The 15,314-nt window shown below is 44.1% G+C and overlaps 3 protein-coding genes across 6 annotated transcripts in view; 2 read left to right on the top strand and 1 right to left on the bottom strand.

Moving 5' to 3' along the window:
- The window catches only part of E2F5 (E2F transcription factor 5), a 35,047-nt gene extending 34,200 nt beyond the window's left edge, over window positions 1-847 (top strand). For all 3 annotated transcript variants that reach the window (XM_070631428.1, XM_070631430.1, XM_070631429.1), the window contains exon 8: window positions 77-847. In XM_070631428.1, the coding sequence (XP_070487529.1) occupies window positions 77-186 (110 nt within the window). In that variant the 3' untranslated portion in view covers window positions 187-847. The remainder of the gene's footprint in view (window positions 1-76) is intronic.
- RBIS (ribosomal biogenesis factor) lies at window positions 831-5,810 on the bottom strand. Of its 2 annotated transcripts, none has more exons than XM_008510628.2 (4): window positions 5,675-5,810; window positions 3,575-3,691; window positions 1,542-1,658; window positions 831-960 (listed from the first exon to the last, which is right to left on the bottom strand). In XM_008510628.2, exons 2-4 carry the CDS (start codon window positions 3,686-3,688, stop codon window positions 889-891), a joined length of 303 nt encoding a protein of 100 aa, XP_008508850.1. In that variant the 5' UTR covers window positions 3,689-3,691; window positions 5,675-5,810; the 3' UTR covers window positions 831-888. The 2 variants fall into 2 exon arrangements, with proteins under 2 accessions (XP_008508850.1, XP_070487539.1); XM_070631438.1 differs by lacking the exon at window positions 5,675-5,810 and adding an exon at window positions 5,316-5,429.
- LOC103543779 (soluble scavenger receptor cysteine-rich domain-containing protein SSC5D-like) lies at window positions 4,014-14,898 on the top strand. The gene is made up of 4 exons (XM_070632427.1): window positions 4,014-4,057; window positions 5,291-5,898; window positions 9,965-10,085; window positions 14,222-14,898. Exons 1-3 carry the CDS (start codon window positions 4,014-4,016, stop codon window positions 10,000-10,002), a joined length of 690 nt encoding a protein of 229 aa, XP_070488528.1. The 3' UTR covers window positions 10,003-10,085; window positions 14,222-14,898.
- Window positions 14,899-15,314: the final 416 nt, after the last annotated feature.

Below are 15,314 nucleotides of genomic sequence, written 5' to 3'. Positions count from 1 at the left end.
GAGAGTGTTTTCTGCTAAACACCATTACGCGTCTGCAGAAACCATCTTTAACAGGCAATTTGTGTTTTGCTTGCAGTGTTTCCGCTCCTCCGGCTCTCTCCCACCCCGGCAGATGACTACAACTTTAATCTAGACGATAATGAAGGAGTGTGCGATCTGTTTGATGTCCAGATACTAAATTATTAGATTCCACAGCAACTCGGGACTCTTATCTACCTCTAACTGTGTAACCTTTTAGACTTCTTAATAACCTAAGTATTTAAAATAATGAATGTAACACCTTTTTAGTTCACTGATTCTGAAGTGTTCTTCCCTAATACTTTCTCTTTTTTACTTCACAAAACTTCAACCATCAAGCAAAGGGCTCTGCTTCATGATAAAAAGTGATTAAATAGCCACCAGCCCCCCACCACCCTTAAGTAATCACATTCTGGGATTTCAACTTTTCTTCCAATTCTGAATCCTTCTGTTTTTTTCCTCTTAGAAGAGGAGAGTTAAAGTAGACTTTAGGTCATCAAAAACAGAAAGTTTGGCCAAGGGCTCATCACTTGTCTGTCTTACATTTTTACTGCCATGAAACTGTCCCCATTTCTGTGTCCTCCACGCCAGACATTCACTGCCACTTCTAAAGTGAAGGATGTAAACCAGGCTATGTTCCTGTTTCAGTGAACAGATTTTGTGAAGTGCCTTCTGTTTTAGCACTTTAAGTTTATCACATTTTGTTGACTTCTGACATTCCACTTTCCTAGATTATAGGAAAGATCTGTTTATGTAGTTTGTTTTTAAAATGTGCCAATGCCTGTACATTAACAAGATTTTTAAAAATAAAATTGTATAAAACATTTAATTTATTGGTCTTTTTGGGGAATTGGATGCATCATCAGTGTATTACAACTGAGCCATTAATCTTGTAGCTTCGTCAACATTAACTGGTTCGTTTTCCTGGCACTGCGGAGGAATCTGGAGGGAGAAAAGCATTATATTTAAAAATTTAGATAACAGTGGCTATCTAACAAAAATAGGTAACAACATCTACATTAAAAATTTAGAGGGGGCCAGCCCAGTGGCGTAGTGGTTAAGTTCACGTGCTTTCGCGGCCCGGGGTTCACAGGTTCGCATCCCAGGTACGGACCTAGCACCGCTCATCAAGCCACACTGTGGAGGCATCCCACGTAAAATAGAGAAAGACCGGCACAGATGTTAGTTCAGCGACAATCTTCCTCCAGCAAAAAGAGGAAGACTGGCAACAGATGTTAGCTCAGGGCCAATCTTCCTCACACAAAAAAATTTAGATACAAAAATGACATATATAATCCATTATCCAATTTAATTTCTCCTAGTCATACATTTGGAAGTAGAACAATAAATTCTCCTAGTTGGACTCAAAGGTTTAGAGTCTGAACATGACTGAATAGGCTCTGCATCCTTCATAGCCAGGTATCCTAGAGAGCCAGGCACTAAAAACTACATGCAACTTACAGGCCTTGAAAATCTGGAGTTTAATTTATTAGCTATAACAAAAGGATATGATTTGTACTCACCAGCTGTTTCTGCAGAGGCTCAAGGGAAAGGCATCTCGAGAAATGTGCAAGTTCCTTTTGTATATCTACAAAAGCTTTATTCATTCTGTTCACTTTTTCATCATTCACAATGTTTATCTTTTAAAAAAGAAAAAGAACATTAATTCATCATCTTATAACCATTAGCGATAAAACATATTCTACCTTAATTCAACCTTGATAAACCAAAAGATGTAAAAACTCTTTTATCCCCCTACCAATCTGTGGGGATAATTCACACTAAAATTCTTAGACTCCTAGTGGGAAATTTCACACACAAGGTTCTGTTTCCTGTTTGTCCTGCTGGTCCTAAACCATTTCTCCTTCAGAACGCTCAGCTCCTTTGCACCTCAGGCATCAGGACATTCTGACATCCCTTTCCTCATACTGTCCCCTGCCAACACCATCATACTTGCTCCTCATGAGAGATCTCAAACCTTGGCTCACTGACCTCAGGCCTGGCGTCACTGCTTAGCAGTTTCAACAGAAATCTAATCCTACGGCCTCTTAACCCTTCAGGTCTCATCTCATCTCCAAAGATCCTTTCCACCGCGCACCTCAGCCATCCACTCCCATGGGTTACGTTAGGCTGCATCATTACCTGTAACTAACTGCTCCATCTGTCTTTCTAGTTCACTTAGTTTATTGACAATTCTCAAATCTCACTGAAACCTTTTGCCACCAATTTCACTGTTTTTCACATCTTCACTTTTTCCTTTAAAAGCCACACAGATTCCATGGCCATCATTTCATCAATCACTTCTTTACACTCTCTTAACCTTCCTTCTCTCCCCTCCCTTAATCGAACTCGCCTGGCAACCTAGTCAAACTCAATTTGCATCAGCCTTTTCTGAACCTAAAACTGAAGCTGTAGAAAATCATAACTGGCCCACTGGCTTCACTTGAAATTCATGACCACAAACTTCAATTTACCATTTCTGTAGTGCTTGGTGACCTTACAACCTCCCCCTAGTAAGTTAGGCTACTTTCTGAGAAGATTATTTGATCCTTTCTCCAACCAGGCTGCCTACCCACAGATCTCCCTCTCTTAGAGCTTTTTCATTAGCATCCACAAAGCTTCTAGTACTTACTATGGAAGCAATCTTCCCCGAAGACGCCAAGCTCTTCCCTTGCCTGGGGCCTCCGCACTTGCTATTCTCTCTGCCTAGAACATGCTGCTCCCAGCACTTCCCAGGTCTTTGCATTTCCAGCTCCTTATCATTCAGATCTTGGCTTCACTGTTGACTTTGAAGACAATTCTATGTAAAACTGTCACTCCCAAACTCGGCTCATGTCACCCCTTTATTTCCTTTATAGCATTTGCAAAGTCATAAAAGCTGAACTCAGATAGGTCATGAAAACTGAACAATAAACTGTTACATTTCTATGGACTGCTATGATAATTACTAAGTCATGGAGAGCTGACTCCACCTATGACTTAAACTTGAAAACATTTTCTTAAAGAATCTACTTAATTGTGATCAAGAAATTTCCCATTTCCTAAATGTTTTGAAATAAAAACAAAGGAGATAAAGAAACTCCTCTCTTTTCAAATGTTGCATTTTAAGAAACAAAATATTTTATCTTCATTTCACAGATTTCTGTCTCAGTTTTACATATCTTCAGAGAAATAAGAATTCTGAGGTGAAAAAGAATGGGTGCTGACTGACATTCCAGGTCTTGGCTGTGTTAAGAGGTTCTTAAATATATTTGAGTTCAGAGCTAAGAACTGTTTTCCATAGCATGTTTTTTTATGATTCCTATGCTCTGACATAACTATTTAACTGTTATTTGGAGTCTCACATATTTGCAGTTAAAATGCTTTTTACTTTTCATACATTTGGATTCAAGAAAGGGAGGCTTTTTGTCTTTTTTTTTTTAAACAAACATATAAAATCATCTTCCCTTTGTAGGAAAGGCTAAGAACCTGTTTTAAAGAATAGCATCAGCTTTTCAGTAGCTTTACTATCATGCTTTGCTTGTAAACAATAAAGTTAGAGTACTTTAATACTCACCTTCTTAAGATTAGTGGTAACGGGTTTTGCTTTATTTTTAACCTTGAAGTTTTTTTGGCTGGCTATGTGAAATACATTCCTGGACTTCTGCCCTCTTAGTTTGTTCTTGGCCATTGTCTAGGAAAGAAAGAAAAGGAGCTCAATTAGGCTGCCCACCTTTATGAACTATAAATCAACTTAAGTTTTGAAAATAAAGGTACCAGTTAAATCTACAAATCCCATCTTACTTCTAATTATTTCTAAGGTTGCTGCACGCATTGAATTATTTCCACATCTTCTGCCTCTTCTAGATTTCCTGCTGTTTGATGTAGTGTCTATCTAACCCTCCTCTGCATCTCCAGCACTCAGCCCACAGCGGGCACCCAGTCACTTTTGCTGCTCGAGCTCATCAATTAATCAATCCACACAATTTCTTTTCCAGCTCTGTCAGCATCCGACCATGTTAACTGTCAGCAACTATCCCTCTGCTAATGACATACGACTGTACCATTCTGGTTCCGAGCAGACTCCAGGACGGACTCTGTCTCCTTCCTTCTTTTTCATTCCCTTTTACTTGCCCCACTTTCTCTCCCGTGTGCATGCACCTCCTCTAAATCAGTCCTTAGTCCTGCACTTCCTACCTCCCCCTCTCTGTTAAATTACTTTCACAACTTCCATAATCACCTCTATGTGAATGGCTCTTGCCTTCAAACTTCAGATGTCCTCTTCATTCTATAGCTAAACACACACTAAGCTCGTAAATTCTACCTTAGAAACATCTCTCAAATCTATATTTAACAATACATGTGAGGAACAATTTTAAAAAATATTAACCGTTAAGATTTATTGAGCTTTGACTATGTGAACACTGTGCTAAGATTTTACGTGCTTTAACTAATTTACTGGGAGGTATTATTTTATCTCCACTTTACAGATCAAAAAAACGACCGCAAAGAGAAGTGAATTTGCCCAGTGTCACAATGTTAGTAATCAGGGAATGCCAGGATTCAAAGCTAGGCAGACTAGACCCAGAGCTCACATTACGTGATGATACAGCCTCTCATTCATGAGTAAAAATGCAATACAAAAACATGATGTCCGGGTCACTGCGATAGTCCCTAGGACTATTTGGTTAGACCATGGGTTGGGGCCAAATATGCACATGGACCAAATAAAGTCAGGCACTTGTCTTTGTAAATAAAGTTTCATTAGGACACAGCTACCTATACATATTGAATTATTTTCTATGGCTGCTTTCCTGCTACAACTGTGGCCCGCAAAGCCTAGATTTACGATCTAGCCCTTCCCAGAAAGATCGCCAACCCCTGACTTAAAGTCACCCGCGTTCCAGGCTGTGCTGCACAGCGCTGTGTGAAGAGCCTCCCGAGGGTGAAGACCTCCAGCGGCTCTTCAATGCCTAAGGAGCAACACGCTTTGTCCCGGCATCCCGCATAAACCTGTCAATGTATCTGCTCCCTCCCTATACACCCCAGCCTCGTCTACCATTTGTTTTCGGAGACACTTTGTACATTCGGCCTTTCTTTCCTTCGCTCACATTGTATCTCCTGACCGAAACCTATATCCTCCTGCAACGTCTAGCCTTCAGGAAACTACTTAACAGAGCCAGCAATGCTTTTGAACCCCAACACCACGTCCACTTAAAAAAACGAACACAGTAGAAAATCCACGATTACAAAAGAAGTAGAAAATACACATAATAAATCCCCTCAAACGCAGTAATCCAAAGTCCTTCCAAGAGTACCCCAAATGCTATCACTCCTCTGTGCACGAGTCAACCACGGTGCACCAGCTGCGGTGCGGCGCGGATGCGCACACCCGTGAAACGCGCAGGCGCGAGACGCACGTGACGGCGCCGGGACGGACAGCGCACGGCGGGGACGCTGCGGGAGGCCCGGGGAGCGGGACCGACCAGGGGGACGGGATCCAGACACCACAGACTGACCACGGACCCGCCGAGGGCCGAAGGCCGTGCAGGGACCGGGCTCCGGCTGGCCTGCACGCGCCGCCGCCGGAGCCACCCGAGCACCAGGCCCGGGCACGAAGCCGTCCGCCCCGCCCCGCGCGCTACACTCCGGCCCTCCGGAGGACGTCCTTACGTACCCCTCACGGGACCCGCGGACCCTCGGCCGCCCCTCCGGCTCCCGGGGACGCCGTCCGCACGCAGCCGGCCAGGAAGTTCCGGAAGGAGGGAGCCAGTCAGGAGTCCTCACACGGGCCGCAGTCCCGCCCGCCGGGCGAGCCACGCCCACAGGCGGAGCCGCATCCATTGAGCGCAGGCTCCAGACGGAGAAGCCACGCCCACCGAGCGAGCCACGCCCACCGAGGTGAGTCGCCTCCATTGAGTTCAGGTCTACACGGAGATAAGCCCCGCCCACAGTCGGGAGTCGCTCCATTGAGCACGGGCCTACAGGGAGATAGGCCCCGCCCACTGATAGAGCCACGCCCACCGAGCCGAGATGCCATTGAGTTCGAGAGGTAGACAGAGAAAAGCCACGCCCACTGGCAGTAGCCCCGCCCACGGAGCGGCGTCGCCTCCAACGAGCGCGCGTCCCACGCGGAGGCAAGCCACGCCCACCGGCCGTAGCCCCACCCACAAAACGTAGTCCCTCCGCGAGGAGGTTCCCATCCACCGAGCGTAGTCCCGCCCACGGGGCCAACCCTCGACCGCAGAGCCCGTCTCCCGAACACGGCTAAGCCCCGCCCACAGGGCTAAGCTCCGCCCACCACGGGAAAGCCCCGCCCCGTTGGCATCGCTTGCTGGGCTCGGGGTTGCGGGCGTCCGCAAGGCTCCCGCGAACTGGAGGCTCGGTTTCCCGGGGCGGGCGCGGGCACGGAGCCCCCGCGGTGTCGGAGCCGTCGGGGCCGTGGAGGCCGTGGCGCGAGTGCCCGGCCCTCCGACCCGCTCCGGCAGAGGGTCGCGAGCCCGCGGCTGGACCGCATCCCGGGCCGTGACGGAAGGGACATTTGTCGGGAGCGGGGGTGGCACGGCTCTTCTCCCTGTGCTTTCCTTGCTTCAGAGAGGGAGCTTCTCACAGCGCGGCGGAGGCACGAGAAATAAGAGAGGTCGTAGAACAGGTGTCAGGGAGCTTAGAAACACTTGGAAGAAACGTTTTTGCCTTCCGGTTGTGTGTCTGTGTGCATGTTTCCCAGTAAGACGTTCTGGGTTGAGTTTTCTAGAAAACTGACTCAATTCGTGCAGGGGGATGATGTCTCCATTAAAGTGACAGTGTTCACATGTTTTTCTACTTATTTTGTTGAGGTCATTGGAAAAGTCAGATTTTAAACAAATGTAGACGGACTGACATTTATTATCATCATTTTGTATCATTTTGTAACACTCCGCTCTGAGCATCAAAATAAGGCCATAACACCGCTCCCCTTTTGCAAGCGAGGATGCTGCTAAACCTCAGAGTTTAAGCCGTCTGCGGGTATCCACACAACGGATAATTGACAAAGCCAAACTAGAATCGTCGGTCTGACCCCCGGGCACGCGCTCTTTCGCCAGGTCAGCCCCTTGCCTGCTTCTGGAAGGATGGGCCGCTTTTACAGGAAATCGTCTTATTATGTTTATGTCCGCCACAAAAAATTATGGGATATATTAAGGAAACGGGAATGATTACTTGTCAATGTATTTTTATTCAATTTTGTATTTTTTCTAAAGAGTGACTTTTAGAAAACACCTGAGAATGCTAGTTTAAAATGCCCGTAATGTGTGCAGGCAATCCCAAAACAAAACCAAAGCTACAGAAAACCATTCGATTCTTCCCCAAGGCCGGTTATCCACGAATACGGAGGCAAATGAGTCAGGTATAATTATGGTTCCTCAAATGTGAAGTTACTGATGTATATGCCGAAGTCAAAAAAATAGCTGGAGTGACATTATAGTGTTTATGAAATATATGGGCCTACTGTTTATTTTGAAATGGTGAGCTAGAGATGCATGCACCAAAGAAACGGTATGTTTATACCAGCAAGAGCAGAGGCTCTTATGATGTCTGAGTGAGGAGGCAAGGATTTCCATTTTACCTCTGTCCCCAACCACAGTGTGACCTGGAAAAGTTGCTTCGTTTCACTGGGCCTCCCTTTCCCATAGGTAGATGGCCATCAGAGAATATACCCACTTCAGAGAACATTCATTATTTGCAGCGTCCCTTTGTTTTTTTTTTTTAAAGATTGGCACCTGAGCTAACATCTCTTGCCGATCTTCTTTCTTTCTTTTTTCTTCTTCTCCTCCCCAAAGTCCCCCAGTACGTAGTTGTATATTCTAGTTGTAGGTCCTTCTGGCTCTGCTATGTGGGACACCGCCTTGGGTGGCCTGATGAGCGGTGCCATGTCCCTGCCCAGGATCTGAACCCGTGAAACCGTGGGCCGCAGAAGCAGAGTGCGTGAACTTGACCACTCGGCCACAGGCCAGTCCCTTAGCACCGCTTTCTGGGGAACCCCTGTCCTCCCATTAAGTGGTCCTGGTTGGGTGGCTAATTACCGTCCTCTCTAAAGATTTTCTGCCTAGAGCTAGTGGAGAGTGCTGTCTTTTGCACTTAGTGTCTTTGTGCTGGGCTGATGTGAAACCCAGACTACTAGCAGCTGTCTTCTCCAGCAACTTGCAGGAAGCTTGTCTGCTGTGGGAGAATGCGGGGAGCATGACACAAAAGAAAACAGAGCTGAACAATAGAATACAGGACCCTGAGGCTGTCGTTTGAGTCTTTGGATTCAGCCGTAGGCGCAAGAGAGACCCATTCCTGGACTTCTCAGTTACCTGAGCTAAAACAGTGTGGAGTTTTTTGGCTTAAACTATCTTGGGTCTTTTTCTTTTTAAAACCACTCCTAGCTGAAAGAGTCTTAAGTCTACTCCTGTCCAACCGACTTCACAGGATTATCGTGCAAAGTTAAGAAAATACAAAACATGAAAGCATAAGGGATTACTAAGACAAAAGAAAGAAGCATGGTAATTTTCTAAAACCCGTTTACCTGTGAACTAAATTAATCCTATATATACAAAGAACTATATATATATCTAAATAAAAAATAGCTTTGAGTTTACTAATCTTTAAAAATGCATGCAAATATCATATGTCCAGGTTTTCTAACAATCTTAAAGATGAATAAATCATTAATGGAAAAAACATCTTTTGGAAACCTTAGTTTCCTTGTCGAGACTCAGCAATGGAGAGTTCTTTATACAGACCTGCTCCTCACAGAACTGTCTTGGAAGCAATTCAACCAGTCAAGAAAGATCATTAGGGAGAAGAAGAAAATGAGAGCACACATAGATAATTACAAACCATCTATAACAAAACTCACAGCTCTCTGCTGGAACAAAGCCAGCCTTGTATAGACATTCTTCATAATAAACTTGCTTCCTCTATTCAGCCTTTTCTCCCCACCACTCAGTTTCACTCAGTGGAAACAGTTTGAACACAGGCTCTGTGGGAGCTCAAAGGAGTACGCAACCATTTCTTCTTAAAGAGAGCACGGTCACCTGGCCAGACAGATGCATGCACACGAAATGATTATTCTTGACAGAAAGTACTAAGCACTATGATAAATGCACCAAAATGTGCTAGTAATGGAAGGAAATAATTCTGAATTCTGGAAACATTCATGTTAAAGTTCTCATCTGATTGTCTTAGAGCAGAAATCGAGAAACTGCAGCTCAAAGGCCGGATCCGGCCCACTGCTTATTTTTGTAGGGCCCATGAGCAAAGAATGGTTTTACATTTGAAAATGACAAAAAAATCAAAATAAGAACAACATGCTATGACGCATGAACATTTTACTGAATTCGTATTTCAGCGTCCATAAGCACACTTTTGCTGGACATGGCCACGCTCATTTCCGTGTTATCTGGGGCAGCTTTCACGCTACAATGGCAGAGTCGAGTAGTTGCAACAGGGACCATGTAGCCTGCAAAGCCTGAAATATTTCCTGTCTGGCCCTTTACCAGTTGTACAACTTTAGAAAAACGTGAGTAAGCCATCTTAGGAGAAGAGCAGCATGGTGGCGTAATTGGTCGACTTACTGTTTTATCCTCAAAGCAATAGGCTTGAAAGAATGGAAGGCGCTTTTCCTTCCAGCTTTCTCAGACTGCTAAACCTTTACATAATGAGTTTGGCTTTCCTTGCCTGTGATGGTTATCAATGGTTTTCATGTTTCTGGACTGAAAATGGACGTTTGCAGATACCTAGGAGACATTCCTACCTGGATCTTCTTAGGGAATGGAAAAGGGAAATAGCAGAATTCTAGGGGAGAAGATGAGCTGCCGGAGACTGAAGAAGTGGCTGGGGAGAGGGTGGTTAGGGGTTTTCTGCCCGTGCTTGATTGAGACGTAGGACCCTGTGGCACACAGCACCGTGGCCTGAGGAGCAGTAGCATAACCTCCCTCACCAACAGGTGTCCTGGAAAGGATGGAGCTTTCCGCCTTCAAATGAAACCTGGACTCGGATATTGAGCACCTCAGCAGCGGCTGTGATGGACTGAAGACTAGAGAAAGTTTGCATTTCCTGGGTCCTGGGTAAGCCACCTGCTTCCCATGTGCTTGAGACTGAGATGAAACTTTTATGCCAAATTAAACAGTGAAAGTTTGGAGCCAGATTTAAATCAATTTAAATATTTAAGTTTTATGATGTTTCTGATATGCTTACACTCAAGCATTTAAGAGTTATATGCTTCTTACACTCAAGCATTTGTTGGGCAAAAATGGAGCTATAAGCCTTGTAGAAATAGAGTATGACATAAGCAAGCCACAGACCCAGAAATGGACATGCTATGTTTGCAGGAGGGGAGCAGTCCAATGTGGCTGCAGGAGTGGGGATGTGGAGATGCCCTACAAATGAGGCTGGTAAGATGAGCTAATGAAGGGCCTTGACAACCAAGAATGGTTTATTTGATTTTGATTTTGAAGTAGTTTTAAGCTTACTGAAAAATTACAAGAATAATACAAGCTTTTTTTCTGAACCATTTGAGAGTAAGTTACTGACAGGAGGCCCCCTTGACCCCGTATACTTTAGTGTGTACTTCCTACAAATAAGGATATTCTCCTACATAATAACACAGCCATCAAAAATCAGGAAATTAACATGGATACATTACTACTGTCTAATCCACAGTCGCCATTCAAACTCCATCGACTATCCCTATGATGTCTTTTATAGTAAAAAGATCCTATTCAGAATAAAGTGTTTCATTTTGTTATCATGTCTCTTTAGTCAACTCTTATCTGGAAGAGCAGCTCAATCTTGTGCAGGCTTTCCTGGATTGACTCTTTTGAAAATAACGGTCCAATTATTTCGTAGAATGTTCTTAGTTGTGTTTTTTTCTCTTATTTCCTCATCATTAGATTCAAAACATACTTTTTGGGGGGTGGAAATACCAGAGAAGTGATGCTGGGATCTCACTGCATCCCATGAGGTGCTATGTGATTTTGATTTGTCCCGTTATGGGGGACGTCAACTTTGATCACTGGATTAATATGCTATCTGCCAGATTTCTTCACTATAAAGGTACTCCTTTTCCCCTTTCAATCAGTAAGTGTATTGTGAGGAGCTATTTGGGACTATGTAAATATCCCATTCCTCATCAAACTTTTATATGCTAGTTTTGGTACACATTGATGTTTCCTGGCTGAATTAATTATTACTATGATAATTGTCAAATTGTAATTTTTATATTTCCATTGTTCCTTCCGTAGTCATCAGTTGACATTCCATTGTAAGTAAAAGCTTTCTCTTCTATTCTTTTATTTACTCATTTATTTATTTATGTCAGTATGGGCTCATGGGTTGCTATTTTGTCCAGTGGATTATAGTCTTTTATCGTAACTTATTTTGAGGCTCACATTGTCCCAGATTTGGCCAATGAGGGTATCCTTTTGACCTGTCCCTGTCATTCTTTGACCACCTCCTTGCTTTCTGGCACAACAAAGCATTCCAGGCTCATTGGACCTATGCTTCCCAAGTTCTAGAATTAGTCATTTCTCCAAGGACCCCTGGCACCCTTTAGTGGAAAATGATATTCAGAAGACAAGATCTGGGATGTTGATGCTGCCAGGCCTTCTCATATATGACAGTGGTCCCGTAAAATTAGTACCATAAAGCCTGGGTGTGTAGTAGGCTACGTCATCTGGGTTTGTGTGAGTACACTCTATGATGTTCGCACAAGGACGAAATCACCTAACGAGGTTTTTCTTGGCATGTATCCCCGTCGTTAAGTGATGCAAGACTGTATGTACATACTGTTTATTGTCTTTCTACCTATTTATGTACATTCATACAGCTTACCAACTGTATTTATTCCAGTATGTACAAAACATGAGTTCATGCCAGAATCTCCAATTCCAATTGAATACGATACGGTTTATTTTAGTTTTCTATCTTTCCATATTTATTAATTCCTTCCCCATCAGTAAGAAACCTGGCTCCTGTGATTCTAACTAATTGTACTCATTTGATCGATCTGTTTGTGAACAACCTTCCTTCACTGTGGCCACCTACCCCACCCCACCCCATGCAGGCTCCTTCCTCGCCCGCACTCGGCTCAAACCATCCATTCTGGCTGCTGCCACCTGCAGAAATGGTTTCCACACCCTGCTCAGGCTCTGACCCTCCCTAGAATGCTGCCGTGTCCCCTCCCCTATTAAGACCTACTGTCTTTTAGATTGAATTATGAAGGAAGGGAGGAAGGGAGGGAGGAAGGAGGAGAAAAAAGATGGAGACAAGCAGATAGCAGAGTTTGGGATCTTATTCTATAGGCAGTGAAGGGCTCCCCTTCCTTTCACACCCCCTGATACACACACACTCACACACACACACACACATCCCAGAGTTGTATGGCTTGTTGTAGGGCACTCATTTAGTTTGGCAGCATGAAAGCAGATTGGAAGAAACGATGGTTGCAGTTAGGAAGGCAGTGATCCAGGACATAAATGACAAGGCCTAATGAGGAGATGGAGAGCCTGGGATAACAGTGCATCTGCTGTGCCTCCTCTGGGTACCCAGTGCATGAAGGACAGTCAGTAAAAGTGATATGCAGGGTCCAGCCTGGTGCTGTAGCGGTTGAGCTTGCATGCTCCACTTCAGCAGCCTGGGGTACACAGGTTCACATCCCGGGTGCTGACCTAGCACTATGCATCAAGCCATGCTGTGGCGGCATCTCACATATAATAGAGGAAGATTGGCACAGATGTTAGCTCAGGGCCAGTCTTCTTCAAGCAAAAAGAGGAAAACAGGCAACAGATGTTAGCTCAGGGCCAGTCTTCCTGTCACAAAAAAGATATACATTCTGCATTTCTGTATAGTTTCTTTGTGGGTCAAATAAATAGTAAAGCTACTTCCCAATGAAATCTGCATTTCTTGTGAGGAGCCAATTAGATCATGAGAATTTTCATAATTGATTATGGAAATGTGGGGTCTTTTTTCCTTTAACCCCTCAGGGACAGAAGCATTAATTTTTAGACTAAGAATAAACATCTGTAACATGTTCTATATAGTAAAGTAGAGCCGAACAGACAGGACCCTCCACCTTTCTATCTAGGTCAAATTCCTGGAAATACTGGAGGGTAAGGACTAGTAAAAGAAAAGAGATGATTAACCCTTTGTAGTGCAGGAGAAATGACTCGCTTCTGCAGATTAGGATAAAGCCGCAGGAGGCAGGTCACAGGCTTGAGTTTCACTATGTACTTTCTATGACTCAAATATCATATTACCTGTATGTGTGTTTGTGTCTCAGTTAGTCAATGCACTCTCTAGGGGCTGGGTCCATCACTCCATCACCTTTGTGTCCCCATCCAGGATTCCATAATTCCAGTGCACGGGAGATGTGGCATAAACATTTGCTGAATGAAATAAAATTCCCTGAAGTGCAAAAGCAGAGAAGGAATTGTAGCCAATCTACTAAAAATGACTTCAGAGCTCTGTAATCGTTAGCACGACTAAAAAATCCCTAGAAGAACACTTCTTTTTATTAATCTTCTTGTAGCACTGTTCCTTGGCAGTGAGTTGTCGACAAATATGTTTTTAATTTGATTAAGCAGATTTTATCCAGAGGAATCTCTTGGCCAAATGCCTAGAAATCCCGAGCCTGCACTAATGATGGTCATAAAGGAGGGCTTGCACAGAAACATTTGAAGGTGAAGGACAGTCAAATGCATATCACAGGGGCAATAAAAATATTCAAAGGGCACACAAAGTCCTTTCACATTTTTTATGATGCTTGGTTAAAATGCAAGTAATGGTTAAAAATTACAGGAATTGTGAAATATTTAGCAGGTGGGTGTTAAAACTGAGAAAACTGGCAAAAGCAAGGAAGGCAGTGTGCTGTTAAGTTACAGCTCGACAGTCCACGTTTCACCAGTGCTTAAAAGCAAAAAAAGAAAGGATGCTGTGCTTTATAATTATCCAGTTTGGTTGATACTGTAAACACTCAAACTGTGTAAAGTTCAACAATGATTTTGTTTTCCAGTTGAAATTATTATGTTCAGAGTCTACACAGGCTAAAGTAAACAGTTTTGGATTCTTTTCTTTGTTGTGTTGAGATCCAACTAAGAATTATGTGGGCACATATAGTATGATAAATACAACAAAAAATACTGAAGACGCTAGAGTATTTCACCAACATTTGGCTCCTTAAAAACTCTTTTTCTTTTTGGATTAGAAAAGTCATGAAGAGTCATTGTAGAAATTTGGAAAATTCAGAAAAGTGGAGAAGAAAAGGAACAACCAGCAGTTGTTGCATTCTGATCGAACTCAACATCATCTTTCTTTCATCTGGATAATCGTCACAGCTTTCTGACTGGTTCCCCCGCTTTGAGCTCTACTTATCCCAGCAGCCGGGGGATCCTGCTTTTAAAACGTTCATCAGCTCAAAAGCTCCAGTCTTCCCCACGTCACCCGGAATAAAAGCCAAAGTACTGACAGTGACTGTGAAACCCCATGTGCACCCTCCAACCCCCTACTGCTTTCTTACTGCTCTGTAATCATGCCAGGTGTGCTCTTGCTTCTCGACCCTTCTGCCTGGAGCTCTCTGGTCCTAAACATGTGCAATGCTCCTCCCTCAGCCGTTTCTAGTCTTCTCTCAAATGTCGTCTTCTCAGTGAGGGCTTCCGTAACTGCCTCTGTAAACCACGTGTCTTGCTACATCCCTGCCCCCCATCTCTGCTATCCCATTGTCCCCATGCAGCGTACCGTATGGTTTCCTTATTTTGTGTGTTACCTGTCTTTTGCTGCTAGAATGTAAGTTCCATCAAGGCAGAGGTTTTTATCTGGTTTTGCTCGCTGCTATATTTGTTTTCTAATACATAATAAATCACCCCAATGTTTAGTTACTCAAAACAGCAATCATCATTTATTATCTCATGATTTCAGTGGGTATGGAATTCAGGAGGGGCTTGGCCTGATGGTCCTGGGTCAGGGTCTTTCACGAGGTTTCGGTTAGATGTTGGCTGGGGCTGCAGTTAGTTGAAGGCTCAACTGGGGCTGGGGGATCTGCTTGCAAAGCATCTCCCTTGCATGCCTGCAGGTTGGTGCTGGCCACTGAGCATCCTTGTGACGTGGAAGCTGGCTACTCCCAGACTGAGTGATCCAAGAGAGCAAGGGAGAAACTGCAATGTCTTTTATGACCTAGACTCAGAGGTCACACACTGGGGCCCGCCCCATGGTTGAGTGGTTAAGTTCACGCACTCTGCTTTGGCAGCCCAGGGTTCACCAGTTCAGATCCTGGGCACAGACCTATGTACTGCTCATTAGTC

The sequence above is a fragment of the Equus przewalskii genome, chromosome 8, assembly GCF_037783145.1.
Source record: "Equus przewalskii isolate Varuska chromosome 8, EquPr2, whole genome shotgun sequence".
Classification (NCBI taxonomy): domain Eukaryota; kingdom Metazoa; phylum Chordata; class Mammalia; order Perissodactyla; family Equidae; genus Equus; species Equus przewalskii.
This window is presented reverse-complemented; position numbering and strand designations above follow the sequence as displayed.

What these genes read in the sequence shown, in the direction of transcription:
- RBIS (XM_008510628.2), bottom strand. Translation starts at nt 3,688, where the DNA reads ATGGCCAAGAACAAACTAAGAGGGCAGAAGTCCAGGAATGTATTTCAC. An exon ending in TTACCACTAATCTTAAGAAG is followed by an intron (nt 1,659 to 3,574) that starts GTGAGTATTAAA and finishes CTTTTTTAAAAG; the next exon opens with ATAAACATTGTGAATGATGA. An exon ending in AGCCTCTGCAGAAACAGCTG is followed by an intron (nt 961 to 1,541) that starts GTGAGTACAAAT and finishes TTCTCCCTCCAG; the next exon opens with ATTCCTCCGCAGTGCCAGGA.
- LOC103543779 (XM_070632427.1), top strand. Translation starts at nt 4,014, where the DNA reads ATGTTAACTGTCAGCAACTATCCCTCTGCTAATGACATACGACT. An exon ending in TCTGCTAATGACATACGACT is followed by an intron (nt 4,058 to 5,290) that starts GTACCATTCTGG and finishes CCTCAAACGCAG; the next exon opens with TAATCCAAAGTCCTTCCAAG. An exon ending in AGCGAGCCACGCCCACCGAG is followed by an intron (nt 5,899 to 9,964) that starts GTGAGTCGCCTC and finishes CCTCACCAACAG; the next exon opens with GTGTCCTGGAAAGGATGGAG.